At 48.9% G+C, this 18,043-nt stretch overlaps 1 protein-coding gene across 4 annotated transcripts in view; it reads left to right on the forward strand.

Moving 5' to 3' along the window:
- ABTB3 (ankyrin repeat and BTB domain containing 3) overlaps nt 1–18,043 on the forward strand; it is a 307,733-nt gene that overhangs the window by 180,079 nt on the left and 109,611 nt on the right. For all 4 annotated transcript variants that reach the window (XM_023631669.2, XM_023631671.2, XM_023631670.2 and 1 more), the window contains exon 2: nt 7,760–7,909. In XM_023631669.2, coding sequence (XP_023487437.2) covers nt 7,760–7,909 — 150 coding nt within the window. The remainder of the gene's footprint in view (nt 1–7,759; nt 7,910–18,043) is intronic.

Raw genomic sequence — 18,043 nt, forward strand, 5'->3', positions numbered from 1 at the left:
GCCAGATGATCTCCCAAGCCTGACCAACCGCTGACATTTCCACAGCTACTCAAGTCCTAGCTGGAGGTCTAAAATACCATTCCACTGCTGGAAGTTCTGAAATGAAACCCTGAACCCCTTGCGAGTCAGGGACCAAAGCAGATGCTCACCAGCCCCATAGCGCCCCAGGCACTCCTCACTGCAGAGAAGAGGAAAATGGGGAAATGACTCTCTCTCTCTCTTCTTAAGTCCCTACGAGATGGATGTAGCTCAGGACTCTATGGGGGATGTTGCACAGATAATGCAATAAATGCAGAACCCTGGGAGAGGACGGAGGGCGATGGAAGTAACCAGCAATCTTATAAGAATATTTAACAGCACTCCCTCATGACAAGGAAGAGGAAAGAGGGGAAGGAGGCATCAACCACCATGGGGCTTGCATGATGACGCTTTGCCTCATGGCGGGTAGGAAGAGAGAGTAGGGAAGCCTGCTCAGCACCTCCACTTGGCTGTCCAAGAGATCTCAAGTTGAACGTGACCAAAACGGAATTATTGATCTTTTCCCCAAACCCAACCCTCTTGTAGTATTCCCCCACATCAGTAAATGGTGAATCCATCCTTTCAATTGTATAGGTCAAAAACTTTGGAGTGGTTCTTGATTGCTCTCTTTTTCTTACACCCTGCACTCAATTAGCAAGTCCATTGGCTTTATCTTCACTTGGTCTCGAGAATCACTTTTGTCCCACCTCCACCATCACTGCTCTGGTTCTGCCTTGGCCACTCCCTGCAGTCTGTTCTCCACCCACCACTCAAGTGACCCTCCAAAAGGGTCAGATCACATCCCTCTTCTACTCAGAACCCTCCATCTCGCTCAGACTAAAAGCCAAAGTCGAGATTCGCCCATGAGGCTCCACTCAGTCTGCGCTCACCACTCCCATGGCCTCATCACCTGTTGCTTTCCCCTCACTTTCTCTGTCCTTCCTCCAACAAGACAAGCCCACCCCCCTCCTCAGGGTCTTTACCCGACTGTCCCCTCTGCTGGCCTCTTCCCCCAAGATATCAGTCTGGCTCACACGCTCACTTCCTTCAAGTCTCTCTTTGAATGTCCCCCTCTCAGTGTGACCCCACTACCCCACCCAGCACTCCCCATCCTCCTGTCCTGCTCTGTTTTTCTCTGTGGCACTTACCACCCAACAGCTACATATTCTGCTTATGGATCTGGAACACCAAGACGGCAAAGATTTCCAGTATTTTGCTACTGGATCCCCAGTACCTAGAGCTGCACCTGGCACCTCGTGGGTGCTCATCTAATACTCATTGAATAGGTGAATGAACAGAGTGTTTTGCCCTTTACTTCCCCAAGGTCCTGTGACAGCTGATCTTCTTCTCTGCGCTATCAGTGGCAGAGCCACGCCGTCTCCGCACCCTCTCTGTGCGCCTCGTACCATGGACAATGCCTTAATAACAGCAGCGCTGCTGCTGTGGGCTCATAGTCCCTAACCCAGATTTTAATTAGATCCCCTTGCTCCTGAGCTGACTGCAAGGGAAAGCGAGCAGCATCTGGCTCAGATGGGGAGGGCAGCCTGTGGGGTCGCCTTGGGCCACTTCCTCCTTTGTGACCCAGCCTCCCTTGTCCCTGCCTCTCTCTGCCTCAGCACCCAGCAGGCACACAGGGATGCAGTGCCCCTGTTGTCTCAAGATCTCCCTCTCTGGACCAGGAGCTTCCTAAGAACAGGGCCTGCAGCTTCTTTGGGGCTTGGGATCTCAAAAGTGACATTTGAGTTGGGCCTTGAAGGGTGAACATGAACTTGCTGCGCACCCAGGAAAAATGAAGATAACAAGGTATAGAGACAGTGAGGGAGAGGAAGAAATGGAGATAGTGGGTGTTGACCACTCTTTCTAGAATTTTGGCTGTGAGAGGGAAGAGAAAGAAACACAATAGCTGGAAGGTAAGGGTTTAGTTTTCAAGTACAAACCCTTTTGGCCCAGTGCCCTCCACGGCCCACCTCCCCCTCCCGGTCCAGCTCTCCTCCTACCTTCTGCACCCTCTTTTCCAGCCACTCTTTTATATGCAGAGACGTGCCTCTGGGCCTTTGTTCTTCCTTGGAATGTCCTTCTCTAATAATTAATAACAACAATATTAACATTAATACATAGTAACATTTATTGAGCTATTTATAGGGGCCAAGATTTACATGTATTAACTCATTTGATCTTCCAATGGCCCCAGGAAGATGATACTATGACCTTTCCCATATTATTTGCAAGGAAACTGAGGTACAGGGAGCCCAAATGACATGCCTAAGGTGACATTGCCGGCAAGTGGCACAGTGGCGATTTAACCTGAGCATTCACTGGGGCTCCAGAATCCACACTCTTTCAACTCTGCTGTAAGCTGTCTGCTCCCCCAGGCCCCAGCTCCAGGGTTGAGCTCCCCGGGGCAGCTTCCCCGAAGCTCCTGGACTGACTTGGGCTCCCCGTGCTGTGCTCCCCACCAGGGCCCCACGCACACCTCTGCTCTGCTCTGCTCTCCCACAGTATTTCAGTTGGTGGTGGGTCTGTCTCTCCAGCCAACCGGGAGCCTCTGAAGGCAGAACTGTGTCCTGTTGCCTTTGGGGTTGATGCTCAGTGTCTGTGGTTGAGTGAAGATTCCTAAGTATCTTCGTGTTCCTTTAAGGTCAGCACGCTTATTCCTCCTGTATACTTCAGGCTCCCCTTCTGGACATGTTATTGAACCCATTTCTGAAAATTCTCCATCTTTCCTCTTATTTCTTTTGATGGTTTGGCTTCAGACTTCCTAAGAACTTTCCCTTGGAATGTAATTCATTCTGGGGGGAAAAGTAATGAACCGTGGTCTGGGTTTATCCTAATTGGAGTATGGCATGCCTCTCACAGATAGATGGGTTCACCAAGCCAGCCCTGAATTTGTTTCCCACTACCAAGTCTCTTAAAATAAAATGGAGTTTCCAAGCCGGTTGTGCAAACATTAAAAAAAAATCTGATAACTTCCCATCTTATTTCTTAATAAATTTAACAGTAAAGGAAAGCCTTCTGGCAGAGTGTTATTGAATTCCTAAATCTTTGGCTTCAAAGAACGTCACTTGGATTATTAGCAAACATTTATCCACCCCTTTTTTGTGCCAGGTTGTCCATATATATTTCCCCATTACAGCCTCCCAGCCACGCTAGGAGGTAGATAGTATCAAACGTTTTCCAGGGGGAGGAACGGAGGCTCAGAGGAGCCAAGTCATTAGCCCCGTGCCACACAGCTGGGATGGCAGGGCAGGAACCTGCACCCAGCGGGGTCTGTTGGTGCCTGTTCAAGGGCTGGTCTTCAGCACCCCAGCTGCTTCCTTCCCATTTCTCAAAGCTGGGGCTGATGCCAGACCCTCCACTTTAAATTCTGAGGATAGCTTAGCAGAAAACAAGGACTAGCTTGGCAGGCAGACTTGGAGTGTCTGTTCTCCTCTTGCAGCCAGAGACAGACAAGGCAGAACCCAAGCCCGTGTCCATGGTGCCAAGACGTACGTCGCCTCCTTCCTCTCCTTCATCGCCATCATCAGCATTGTCACTGAGGGGAGAATGGCTGCGTGCTGATGGCTGTCTTATTTGCTTTTCTCTTGGTGGGTAAATAGTATCCAGGTCCAATAATAGAACGGAACACAGAGAGAAGCTGAGAATGAGGGAAAGGATGGCAGGGCATTGTATTTGCTATGGGGCCGTCCTTTGCATATAGGAAGGTAGGCATATCGGGAGGCAGAAATGCACCCCTGATCACCCCCATCAGACACAGAATGCCAGATGTGGTTGTCCCAGGGGAGCGGTTCTCATATTTTATGTTCTAAGTGACCTAACCAGAAGGTTGTCTGTCTCCAGTCGCACAAGAATTTGGAAAGATGATCCACAGGCTTGTTTGAATCCAGACGTTAAATAAACAGAACTGCACATTTGTGGGGACGGGGTATTTATCAGGCACTTAATGGAGGCCAGAGGCTTTAAGTATATTATCTTGTTTAATCACCACAATAAACCGATGAAGTAGGTACTTTAACCCCTCTTGGCAGACGTGGAAGCTGACTGGGGCGCTGGGAAGTTCTTCGTCCGAGTTGCACGCGAGGCTGCAGCAGGATTGCAGCTTGGCTGCACTGGGGCCCGTGGTTATGCCAGGCCCACGCTGTCCCATCTACAGCCAGATCTGTCCCAGAGCAGAGAGCCCTGTTTATGGCTGGAATTGTGGACACTCAAAGGCATTAGTTCATCATTTTTAGAGACCCACAGACCCCTTTGAAAATGTAAATAAAATTCCTCCTTAGATAAATGTACAACCCACCCTAAAGTAATAGAATTTCAGGGAGACCCTGACCCCTTCAAGCCCATCGGGGACCCTGGCTTATGATCACCTGCTCTCAAGGGAAATTATTTCCTTTATGTCCAGTCAAAGTCATATTTGGACCTTGGTTCCTCCGTCTTTGAACTTGACTCTAATCGCTAAGCTGTGACTGTCCTTGGCTCCCGTAATGGAAATTGATGAGAAGTCCGAAACTCAGGCCCGTGTCTGACACTAAAATATGATGCTGGGCCCTTCTTATTGACCTAGTTGATTTTTATACAAAAAAATAAATAACTCTAGTTTATATGTATACCACGTATAGAATCCTCAAAACGAAATAAAAAAAAGAAAACCCTGGTATATAATCTTTGCATAATAGATCAATTATAGATTTCCCAAATTTCAGTAATCTAGCTTTCAAACTTTCTTTGAATACTTATATTTTCACATTTAAATTTATAACTCTAAAGGAAGGAGGAATAATTCCAAGGGAAATTGTTTATTCCTATGATGAGGCATAAAGTGGTCCAAAGCTGGGTTTATACACATTAATTGATTTTCCTTGCAGTTAACATATGTTGAAGACCTACTGTTCACTCAGCACAGGCAAAATACTTTGGTACACGTTATCTCATTTCATCCCCGACTCCCAGCAACCTTGGGAGGGAGACAAGGCCATTACTCTTACCCCCGTTTCACAGAAGAAGAAACTGAGGTCCAGAGAGGCTCTGAGACCTGCCCAAGGTTAAACATAGGAGGGAAGTGGCAGAACCAGGACTGAAACTGTGGGTTCCAGGCTCCACGTGCTGTTTGCTTGTGCCTCAACCAACGTGTAAAGCAACGTTTTAAGAGGCAGGTGCGGGAGAAGAACCTGCTGCGCATCATGCAGACACCAAAAAAGCAATCCTGTGGGTGCATGTAAAGCTCATCTGTACTATTAATTAGAAAACTTCATCCTCCCTGACGTTCAGGGCTCACTCAGGCATCTCCTTTGCTGTGAAGCCCCCTGACCACCACCCCCTTTTCCCCAGCAGGGGGCCTCATCACCCGGAGTTTTGAGTCACTATCATCTGGTGCCATTTGCAGTGAGCACTCTGAATTAGAGTCAGAGGCGTCAGGGGCATCAGATAGGGGATTGGCCCAACCTTCCTTGCCATGGCAACGGCTACTTGACTTGGCCTCCAACCAAACGTCTCCGCAGGTGAGCAAACAGGAAGAAGCAAGGATGAGTCAGGGCGTCCCTCCCTGCCTGGGGTGAACAGGAGGAGGACTTGGCTGTTAAGGGAAAGGGCACAGGGTGGAGGCCGGCCTTGCAGGAGAGGCATTTCTCTGAAGGTTTTGTCTTTCCTGAAAGGCTCAGGGTTCCTGAAGGGCAGGGCTGGCCTCTCAGTCATCTCTGCATCCCGGCCGGAGGCTAGCCCAGCACTGGGGAGCGTCCGGTAAATGGTGAATCTGTGTTGTCCAATTAATGCCGAGTGGCATGCTGGCACATCCACAGTGTTCTTCAAACTGCCTGTCATGACCCATTAGTGGGTTGTGAAATCACTTTTAGTGCTACAGACCAGCATTTTTATTAATAAGATAGAAGAGAAGAGAAATGAAAAGAGAAAAAATTGAGAATGCATCCTACATAGGAAGGATCAGTATCATTTTCCATGAATTTTTTTTCATGGAAAACATGAAAAGTGTGTGGTGGGCGTGGTGTGTGCATGTGTGCTGGGCCATGATAGAAAACACATTCTTATTCTGAATCACAGTCACAAATCTTGAAACCCAGTGGATAAAGAACAATCTTAGAAAGAAACTTATTGGACCAGTTTCCTGATTATAGAAACACTAAAATCTAATGGTCATTTGCATCCTTCATCCGTTTATTCATTATTCATCCAGAAAACTTCTACTGCAGGTGCCTTCACCATTGTATCCACCTGCTAGGTGTGAAGACGAAACAGTCAGGAACAAGTGACTGGCTCAGTGTGGCTGCAGCCACTAATTAGGCAGCACGGGCCAGAAGAGGTGTGTGACAGGGGCCGCCTCTCACCTGCCCGTCTTCAACAGAGGAAACTTTGTTCGCTGAACTTTTGTGGTTTGAGCAGGGTGAGGGGTGGGCTTGAACTACCTACTTGAGTATGTCTTCTGCTTCTTTAGCATCTTCAAAATGCCTAGTAGGGTTGGGTACACAGTAGGCACTCAATAAGTGTTTCCTCCTTGTTAACAACTGCTCGTTCTTCAGGTCCCTCCTAAGACATCCCTTTATTCCTCATCTTCTGCCATAGAGCGTGTATCAGACGGCTTTGTAGTTGTGCGTGTAATTCGTCTCCTTCCCGTTAGACTGTGAGCCCACTGAGGGCAGGGAGTATGTGTATTCTGTCCACCACTGTATCCTCAGCCCCTAACACACCACAAAGCCTGCTTGCCTTGTATCCTCAGTGACTGGCTGTTGGTAGGTGTATCTGTTAGTTACCACCATAATAATGCTGAGTAAAAAACAACCCCGCTATCTCAACGGCATGCCAAGTTAGCATTTGTTTTCGTGGAACAGCTCTGAGCTGCAGGCTGGTAGTGGATCTGCTCCATGTGTCTCTCACCATCCTTGGACCAGCAGGCTAGCCAGGGCCTGCTTTTCTCATGAAAGTGGCAGAGGCACAGGAGAGCGAGTTCAACTGCACAGGCACTTGTCAGGCCTTTGGTTCCATTGGGTCCGTTAACATACCTTTGGCCAAAGTCAGTCAACTAATCAAGTCCAAAGTGAAGGAGCAAAGAAGCTTCCTCTGCCTGTGGAGGTCGGGGTGGTCCAGGGAGCAGTGAATATTTCTGAACGACCTACCAAGCCAAGCTCTCAGGTTCTTGCTGAATGTTGGTGGGATGGAAAGGAATGGAAGAGAACAATTGGATTCCAGGGATTTCCCATGGGTATTCACCATACAAGTTACAAAAGCCCATGGGGACTCTTCTCCCTCCTGACGTGGAGCTCCACCGAGAAAGCCAGAGCCTTACAGATAGCAGCCCAGCCACCCAGAGTTGAACTGGTTGGGCTAATGAAGCTAGCCCTCAGAGGGACGGCCAGCAGAGACTCCCTCCAGGGCACTCAGGGATGGCAGCTGCCTCGGGGATGGAGAGTGGGACAGTGACCACTAGCTTCTCATGAGGCATCTCTGAGAGTAGAATCCTTGAAGGCCCGAGGACAGGCTTCTATTTTGTGTCCTTTGGACCTGTGTATGTACAGACGGTGTCCCCATGTTTGTTAAAATCAGCCGGTCAGGACTCGGGGAAACCTTGTTAAATAGCCATCATTTCTAGAAGGGGTCCAGGGCCGTGGTTCTCACTCTGGCTTGGCAGTACCAACTCCAGGGCGGTTTGAGGTTGTTCGAGGTTCTGCACCCCTCCTTTGGTTAATCGAAAAATAACCATCTGTTCTCCTTTCCTTCTCTCTCCCCCCACCCACTGCAGGAGTGCTGTGCCTGCCCGACAGCCTGAACCTTCACAGAGACCCGCAGCGGTCCAGCAAGCCCGGAGAACTGCCCATGTTCAGCCAGTCGGAGTTGAGGACCATCGAGCAATCCTTGCTGGCCACCCGCGTGGGCAGCATCGCGGAACTGAGTAAGTGGATGCTGGTTCTCAGGCCCTCTCTGTGCCCAAGGCGCCCGCTGCCCTCAGTGCAGTGCTTTGTAACCGGCCAGGTGACACCTTTCATTGAGCACCTGCTGTGTGCACAGAGCCATGCCAGTGGTGGCTGTGGGGAAGGCAAGGGCACTGGAGTCAGGCAGGCCTGGGAGCTTTCCTGGCTCTGCCACTGATGTATGCCACGGTCCTAACCTCCTCTGAGCCCCAGCTTCCTTTTATATAAAATAGAGAAAATAATAGTACCTAGCTTAGAGTTGAATCCAGTGAGCTAATGCCTGGAAAGGAATTTGCCACTGTACCTGGCACACAGTAAATGCTGTAAGGATGGCGGCCGTCCACTGTTGATTTCCACAATCGGATCCATTGAAAGCATATGACAGATCACCCCCTCCGTTCAGAATCCTCCACTGGCTCTCCATCTGACCCATAGGAGAAGCCAAAGTCCTCAGAATTGCTTCCAGGCCCCCCACCATATCCCTCAGATGTTTCTTCTTCTGCTCTCCCCTGAGGCCCACTGACCTCAGCCACTCTGGCCCCTTGTTCTTCCTTGAACGCACACAGGCATACCTCAGGACCTTTGCACTTACTGTTCCCTCTTCCTGGACCACTCTTCCTCCAGACAGCCACATGGCTTGCTCCCTCATTACTTTCAAATCTCACCCAAACGTTACCTTCTCAATGAGACTTTCCCTGACCACCCTATTTAAAATTATAGCACCCTTAGGACACTTGTCCCCCTATATATTTTTGGTTTTTAATAACAGCTTCACTAAAATATTATTTATGTGCAGTTCACCTCTTTAAAGTGTACAGTTCAATGGGTTTTAGTATATTTCCTGAGGTTTGCCACCATAACCACAATCCACTTTAGAACATTTTCATGAACCAACCAGAAACCCAGTCAGTAACCATTAGCCATCACTCCCCTCCCCGTTCCTTCCTAGACACACTAGATTTTACTCATTTTTTTTTTCAATTGTCGATTTCTCCCTACCAGAATGTATTCCAGCTGAGAGTAGAGATATTTGGTTTGTTCACTAATGGAACCCCAGCACCAAAAGTACTGCCTGGCACATAGTAGGTCCTCAGGAAATATGAAGAAAGAGAGAGAGAGGAAAGGAGGGAGAAAGAGAGAGAACAGAAGAAGAAAGAGAGAAAGAAAGGGGCAGAAACGTAGAGAGAAGGAAAGGATTGTCAAGAAGGTTGGGTGTCTCAAGTTTGAACAATGACTTGCCTCGCCTGCGTGCCCCTCATTCAGGGCTGAGCTCTCTGAGTCTGGCCAATCAGAGGAAAGTAAAACCATGTTTACTTAAGATCCGACTGATTGTCAGATGACTTCGCTGTGTGTTCGTTCCTCATGGGCCTGGAGCATTGATCTCAGAGATCCTAGATTATGTTAAAGTATGAGTTGTGTGAAATTCTAGAAAATCCTGAACTATAAAAGGATTCAGGATCCAGAAGGCAACTTGTGTCTCTTCCCAAAGGAATTCCCTGTACACCCAGCATGGACATCCTCCACTTAGCACGTGGCACCCTACTTGGAAAGAGAAGCCGTAGCTGATTGAGGCCCCATAAAGGGGGCCTTGGTGGTCACAGGAGAGCCACTCCCTCTCGTCTCCATCTCTGAATTTGGAAATTGGGCTTCCATTCTCTTCAAACCCCTGAAGCCACAAGACACCTCTAGTTGTAGAGTCTTCCAGCTACTACTGGTCAGTCGTAGCTTGTTCTTAAACTTTTGTATGCCGTGGACCCCTTTGGCAATCTGGTGAAGCCCATGGACCCTGTCTCAGAATATTTTTAAATGCATAAAATAAGTGCATACGTTTACAAAGGAAACTGATCGTATTAAAATTCAGTTATTGAAATATTTCTAATCTAAATTGTGGTATAGTAATTCTGTGCTTTTTTACTAGCACGTTAGACAACAAGATTTAGCAGCAGCTCTGATGACCCCACTGTAGTGAGGTAGTGATGTGCGTGCAGGATATTTCGAGATATCTGCAATAATTGGCGTGGGATAAGGAAATGTCTGCATCTTAACGGCTCCCCGGGGATTCAGATGTACAGAATCCAAGCAGCCCCCTTGGGGAAACATTGCTCTGAGAAGAAATGCCACATCGTTTGGGACTCTGAAAATTTCCAAGGCCCACCCATGATCCCGGAAACACAGAATCTGGCTACAGGGTTGGGCATAACCTGGGAAGAGGCCCCCTCCCCGCTCTCCCCTGGGGTCTCAAAGGTTTGTCCTGGGATATCTTCAGAGCCCTCCTGGCGTCTGGCACCTGGGCTGGGGCCCTGCTTCCTTCCGGCATCTCTTCGAAGAAGGGATTTGCTAAGCAAAGCCACGCTTCACCTGAGCAGGCAGCCTGCGGGAGCGACTTGCCGCATAAATTGTTTTTAAGGACAATTTGCTCTGTAAATTAAACTCTGTCATTGTCGTCGAATGTTGACTTTCACATATGAATTGTTGGCACACAAATAGATGCTGCTAATTACAAACGGGTTTTGTGCATTCATTAAGTCAGCCCCGTAGAACGTTTGCCCGGAAGCCCGTTGATAAGCCACGTGGGCGAGCAAAGGTAATAAAATTGCCTTCTTTTCTGATCTGACTGTAATTTAGGCTGGCTGGCTCTGTGGTCTGAATCAATACGGCCTTGCTCTGTCTGTATGCATAGAGCTGTCCTTCATATTCAAAGGTTACTCTGCCTGTGGATTCCAGAAACGAAGCAGGAGATGGAGAGAGTTTGTTCCCACACATCCTTGCTCTCCTTGAATCAGGCTATCCAGGCTTGACAGGGGAGCCCCGACCGTGGCCTTCTTAATAGCTAACAATAATCATAGCATCATAGCAGCAGCTGATGTTTATTGAAAGAGGAAACTATGAAGTATCTTTACATGAATCCTTTCCGCTGTGACCATTACTATCCACACTGATATGGGAACGGAGGCGAGAAGTTGTTAAACCACTTGGCTAAGATCAGCCACACCTGAGAGCGGAAGGCTTGAGACCGAATCCGGGTCACACCTCACCACTAGACTACACTCCCCCTGAGGGAGCCCCGCACACGTTTCCACACGTGACAGGTGGAATGAGAGCCCCCTCCGGAAGGTCAGAGTGTTGGTCAGGTCTGTGTTCCTTCCAGCGCCGAGGAGCTGCAGTTTGCTCTGTAGGGTGCAGTGTGGATGCTGACCTCGAAACTATAGTGGAGACACAGAAATTCACAAAGGTGACCAAGAACCTCGCCAGCACTTGGGGGGGGGGTCCACCCCTGCGCGCTGACACTTATTCCTGTAGCCCCCACCTCTATCCTCAAGACATCATATTAAAATCCAGAACTGCCTTGATCCGCCAGGATGTCCAGAGCACTTATCTTTGTCCAGCCTCTTATGGCTTGGGATAAAAATACATCCACTGTTTCTAGAACACCTACTGTGTGCCAAGTGCTTACAATACATTAGAGGCATTTCTATTCCCATTTCGCAGATAAGAAAACTGAGATTTGGAAGGATAAATGTTTTGCCCAAGGCCACACAGCGAGTAAGCGGCAGAGTCATAATTCAAACCAGTTTTTCTGTTTTCCATTTTGTTATGCTGTGTCCAATTCAGCTTCACCCACGGCTTGGGGAACATCTGTTGAACATCAAGTGAATAAATGAATGACCCACAGTGAACTAGTCTGTGAAACAAAAGCTGAAGAAAACGCTACAGGCGAGGGGAACTCTTAATGAAACTCCAGTCGAATATGAACTATTCTGTTGAACTGAGTTTTGAACTGAGACCTAGAACTGACCCTGTGTGTGTCTAAAATATTGGGATGAGAAGCTAAATCAGGACACCACAAAGGACCCCAAACTGTCACAGGCTGGTGATTCTTTGACCCTGAGCCCTAGGAAATTTGCAAGGTGATGCACTGAACTTCACAGTTGACTTAGAGTCTGGTGGGCGGTCGGGGTCTCCTTCCCTAGGTCTGGGGGCATTGGTCCACCTGGTCCCTCCACTGAGGCTGTGGGGAAAGCACAGGCCTTGGATTTTTCTCACTTTTAAACCAACTCTATCCATTTTAACCCAGTGGGTCCCATCCGATCCCATATTTGTGTCCTCTCAGATCCGGTCTCCACTCTTCCACCTGACATCCCAGCTTCCCCCAAGATCCAATTAAATCCCCATCAGACAGTCATTAATTATGTTGTTTAAAGGGAAAAAAATTAGGGCTCCCTCGAGAAGTGCCTCTTCCTGTTGTCTTTTCACACTTAACCGTGAACTTGTTGTTCCCACTCAGTAAGGCAATCACAACGTGGCCGTTAACTTACAACTGTGTGTAAAAAGGGTTTCTGGGTTGTCTCTCCTCAATGTCACCAGAAAAAAATGCCAGCCCTTATTCCTTGGACAAGGGGGTCTCTCTCCTTGTTTGAGATGCATGTGGGCTCTTTTCAGAGAGTCCTGCTGCCTCCAACCCCCAGGGTGCACCTGTCACCCTCTCTGGTGGCAAGGTAGTCACTGTCCTCTTGGTATTTCTTGAATACTCCATGCATGCTTCCAACCACAGGGCCTTTGCACCTGCTGCTGCTTCTGCCTGAAAAACTCTTCTGCTGATATTTACAAGTCTCCTCCCTTACTTCATTCAGGCCTCCTCTAAAATGTCACCTCCTCAGAGAGGCCCTCCTCTCTGTAACCTCCCCACCCACTCACCCCTCCCCCTCCCCCGTATACACTTTTCCTGCTTTCATTTTCTTCATAGCACTCATTACCACCTGACATACTATATATTTACCTGTTTATTTTCTGTCCTCCCCACCAAGATTATAAATCCCATGAGAGCTGAGACGTTTTTTGAGCATCACTGTATCCCCAGTGCCTAGAACAAGGTCTGGCACACAGTAGGACTGAATAAATATTTGAGGAATGCATGAATGAGTGGTAAGTTTCCCACTGAATCCAGAGTTCAGCCTTCTGTTGTTCCATCCCTGTTCCTCCAGCTTTCCTCCTTACAAACGAATCGCTCATCACTCTGTACTAATGACCTGGATTATAGGCGGTCTTTTCTTCCTTCCTTCCTTCCTTCCTTCCTTCCTTTCTTTCTCAAGAGGAGGGGTTTTGGTGAGGCAAGTTAAACAGCAGTTTATGATGCTGGAGAATGCCTTGATTTCCTCATCTGTGCTGTGTGACCTAGGGCAAGTGACTTGATCAGTCTGATCCCTAGTTTTACCATCTGTGAAAAGGTGATGCTACTTCTCCCCCAGGATTGTGGGAGGTTTTGAAATGTCCTCTAGTAAGCAGTAGCTGGCTGTGGATGAAACGAGGAGTAGGGAAGGAAGCAGAGGTGCTGGCAGAAGGAGCCCACTGTTGGAATGTGTGGCCCTTTGTCTGGGGGCGATTGCGTCCGGCATGCAGGAGGATGGCTCCATGAGAACAGCACTGATAGCCTGAGTCTGGCAGGTTCAAGCAGCATTTCCCAAAGGGCAGCATGGGAGATGATCTTAGGTAATACACAAAACGCTTTCTATTTTTAATTGCTATGAATTTTTTATGAGTACTAAGAAAATATTGGTTTTCCATTTATGGCACTGATATAAAGTTTCCTTTTAAAATGAATTTATTTGTATGAAAGAATAAGGCAATTTAAAGAAAAATATTAAGTAAATAAATTGTACCTGCAGCACACAGATATGAGAAACATCATGACAGTGAATCCCAAAAGGCTGACAGTGGATTCCGAAGTAGGTTCCTGGAACCAAACTCCAGTTCCCCAGACTCGGGGCAGCTAGTGACAAGTGGATGTTTTGGGGGTTCATGAAGCTGACAGGTGAAGCAGCAGATAGCACAGATAGAGAGTGAAGTTTGAAATGCAGCTACTACTTGCAGAATCCCTGTGCCGGTTCCATCTCCCAGGGCCAGCTCCCTTCCAGACATCCCTGGGGCCTCTGGTCCAGGGATGAGGCTCATAATGATGGTGATGATGGCGATGATGATTGTGATGATGGAGAAAAGGATCATGGTAGTGGTGATGACGGTGCTGACGGTGGGTGGGGTGGTGATGATGGTGATGATGATGATGAAGATGGAAATGATGGTGTTGATGATGAAGATGATGATGGTGGTGATGATGATGGTGATGGTGGTGATAGTGCTGGTGATGGTGATAGGATGATGATCACGATACAAAGAAAAAGAAATAGTGCTGAATACTTTGAAGCACTTAGAATATGCCCGGCCCTCTTCTGAGTACTTTCAGTGATTTAGATGCATTACTTCATTTAATACTATGAGGTAGGTACTATCATTATCTCCATTTTGCAAATGAAGAAAGCAATGTTAGGTACTTTCTATGTATTATCAGTTTAATCCACACAACAAATCCATTATGTCATAACCATCCCCATTTACAGAGAGGTTAAGTAACTCACCCAAGGTCACACAGCTACTTAGTGGCAGGTTGGAGGCTCAGACTCAGGCACTCTGAGTCCAGAGAGCATGTTCCTGACCACCACACCACACTGCCCCTGCAGGACCAGGACAAGGAATGAGGAATGGTCTCTGCCCCTGAGGCTCAGTCGGGGAGGCAGACATGTGGCCAATTAACTGTGAAGCTCGACAGAATTAAACGAGTAACGCATTGGACTTTATTAGCAGGTGTGGCAGGTACACGGGGGAAGGGAGGATTGATGCCAACTGAGGGCATCCTGGAGGGCTGCCAGGAAGAAGTGGCATTTGATCCCAGCCTGGAAGGTCTTCAGAAGCAGGGAGAGTGAGGGAAAGGGCACTCCCAAGTGAGAAAACAAGAGCAGAAGCAGGGAACCTGGAAGGGCGAGCTGAATGATGCTCAGAGGAGATGGTTAGCCCAACCAAGACCAGAGGCTCCCCAGCATCCTGGGGAACTGGAGGGGCGGTACAGGGGCCAAAACATGGGCCCTCTCCTTTCTACAGTCCCTTTTGATTTTTCTTGTTTTGAGGGGTTTTTTTTATGGGAGCTTTCGAGAAAGACAGATAGAAAGATGAGTGAGCTCCAGCCTGCCCTTCTGGTACATCATTGCATAGAGGGAAGATACAAGAACGTAAACACACCACCTCGGCAAGCTTATTATTCTCATAATACCAAGCAGCACACGCCATAATTCAAAATTCAGAAACTAAGCACAGTTGGAAGAGAATGTCCCCCATAATCCCACTAAGCAGAGAAATCCTTGGTCAACATTTTGGTATTTTTTTTCCTGGTATTTACTCAGCGCATAGTTTTTTAATAACATAATCCTAATCACACAGTATGCAATTTTGAATTTCATTTTTTTCCACTTGCCATTTAACATGAGGATCCTTTTTCATGACGGCGCAGTTCTAGTAAACATTTTTAATGACTGCCTCAGTTGATTATTTTATCACGTGGGTGTACCAGAGTTTATTTAACCATGCTCTGATTTTTAACCGTTTGTTTCTTTGTCAAATTTCGGATCCTGCAAATAAGGTTTGGGTGAAAATCCTTGTGCGTGAAGATTTTCCTGCATTTTGGATTCTAACACTGGGAAGGATTCCCAGAAATGGAATTACTGGGTCAAGGGTGAGGAGCATTCGTTAATACCTTGGCCACACAATGCCCAGTTGCCTCAAGACAGACTTGGAGCTGGCCACGGCTGCACAGGGCTGTCTCTGAAAGAAAGATTCATGTCAGGGTCGGGGGAAGAGCACAGGCAGACAGGCCCAGGTTGGAATTTTGTCTCTGCCTCTTAGTCACCTTGTCACCTTGTGCCTCAGTTTCCTTATCTGTAAAACAGGATTTCTCAACCTCGGCGTTATTGACATCTTGGGCTCAATTCTTTGTTGTAGGAACTGTCCTGTGCGTTGCCGGATGTTTAGCAGCATCTCTGGATATGGTAGCAGCCCCTTGGACGTGACAACCAAAATGTCACCAGGTGTTGCCAGATGTCCCCTGGGAGGCAAAAATCACCCTGGTTGTGGATCGCTGTGTAAAATGGAAATAATATCATACACACCTAATAGAGCGTCAGGAGCTCTGTGAATGGCAGCTGTTAGCACTGTTGTTGTAGCTGGATGCTACCAAGAGGACTGCTGGGAGGACAGCCCACATCAGCTCGGAGGCCACTCCCAGCTCTCGGGGTCCCTGGGTCTCTGATTCTTTGGCCAAGGATCCAGCAGCACCCCTGTGCTCTCCTTCCAGCGGTCACAGTGCAGCCTGCTCTTTAGAAACGGAATCGCTGCCCGGTCTTCCAGAGGGAAGCCTTTCTCTGTTTCCTGCCCTCCGCTCACCCATGCTGTCTGCAGCACAGCCTTCCTCCTGGAGGGTGGTGAGTGTTGAGATGGCTGAGTTATCGGGGAGCCCAAATCCTTCCGGCTGTGCCTCCCTCGGAGCGAGGTAGACCCACCAGCAGTGTTTCTCAGACCCTGCCCCTTCGGTGCAAACTCACTGGAAATCCAGCCCCTCCAAAAAGTTCATGTGGTAGGTTTTGAGACTCCCCCGGTGGCATGTCACGTGTGGCACCCCTTCTTCCTGCCCTGCTGTGGCTCACCCTGACGCCTTGGCCTCCTGTGAGCCTTCATGAAACCTCAGAGCTTACCCTTGCCTGTGGCCGGGGACGCCTTTGAAGACCCTGACATCATAGCCAAGGACAGTACTGGAAAGTTTCCAGTTCTTTCCAAAGCTGTTGGCCATTGGACCTGCCTTGCACAGCCTGGGGGCTCCTCCCCACTGTGCCCACCAAGGATGCTGTTACTGACAGATGCCAGTTAAAGATCTGCTGAGCTATTCTGCCAAGACCCTGGGCGTGCTCAAGCCAGCAGTGATCTCTGGGCCTCTTAACGTGTTCGTGCTGCCACCGGTGAATGAGGACTCTCTCTCTTCTACCCTCGTGGGGGCAGCATGGTTGGGGACTAAGAGCGAACACTCTAGACCCAAATGGCGGCAGTTTGAAGCCCAGTGCTTGCACTCAATGGCAATGTGATTTCAGCCAAATTATCTCCCTGTGCCTCAGTTTCCTCCTTTGTAAAATGGACATGGTATCAGGACCTACCTCACTGGGTGGTGTGGGACTTCAGGAGTGTAATGGGTTGTCCTGCACACAGGAAGTGCTAATGTGTGTCTGCCGTGATCCACCGTAGCATCATCCTGGGGCCGCAAAGCCGAGCTGCCCCGACTCCTGCCCCTTTTCACGGCTTCCGGGGAGAAGCTCTTTCAGCTCCGCCGCGGGCCGGGTAGGAGGTCTGCTCTGAGAGCCTAGGCCTCTGTGCATTCCAGGGCCAGCTCCCCGGCCGACGTCATCATCAGTTACCCTCCTGCCCCTGCAGGCCCTCTTCCCTTGGAAGAGTTTAAGAGTCCGTGTGGTCACTTACACAGAGTGACCATTGTCCCCCACCGACCCCCCGCCATGCCCCTGCTCCTCCAGACAGGTCGGGCTCTGGGAACCCTGAGCTGGAAGCTCGGCTCCAGCAGCAGGGGCTGAGCAATCTCCTGAACTCCCAACCCACCAGGTCGCCCCCCGCTGGAATCCACGATGGCACATACTTTGAGGATTCAGGCCTCAGACTCTTCATCAGAGTTTTTCAAAGGCCACACCCAGAGGTGGCGTCTAGATTAGTGCTGTTTTGGAGGCACTGTGGTGTAGTGACCAAGAACAGGAGCCCCGGAACCCAGCTTGGAGTCACAGCCTGCCACTTCCCGAGTCACGCCTGGCCAAACTGCCTCTTCCCTCGATTTTCCCATCTCTGAAGTGGGTGTAACAATACCCATCCCATATGGCTCTTTTCCACAGTAAACCAGAAACTGTATCCAAATGGCCTTGGACGGGGCAGCCGCTCAGCATCTTGTGGTTCCCGCCTCTTCAGTATCTTGTGGTTCCCACCTCCGCTGTCTCCCTCCTCCTTCCCTCCCCTCGAGGTCACCATCCTCATCAGGAAATTCAAAACAGTGTCATTGTGCCCAATCCCACCCAGAGCTGCCATCCTGGTGTCTTCTAGGTTCCTTCTCAGCGTTCGCCGAGTGGGCTCTCCTGTTGGACCAACGGTTGGAGCTGCCCCTTCCTCCACTAGATTGAGGGGACTGGTTAGGGGCAGATACTCGGCTCCCTTTTTTCCCCCTCCCAGGGAGTGAGGTCCCTAAAAGG

Source organism: Equus caballus, chromosome 28, assembly GCF_041296265.1.
Source record: "Equus caballus isolate H_3958 breed thoroughbred chromosome 28, TB-T2T, whole genome shotgun sequence".
In the NCBI taxonomy this organism is placed as follows: domain Eukaryota; kingdom Metazoa; phylum Chordata; class Mammalia; order Perissodactyla; family Equidae; genus Equus; species Equus caballus.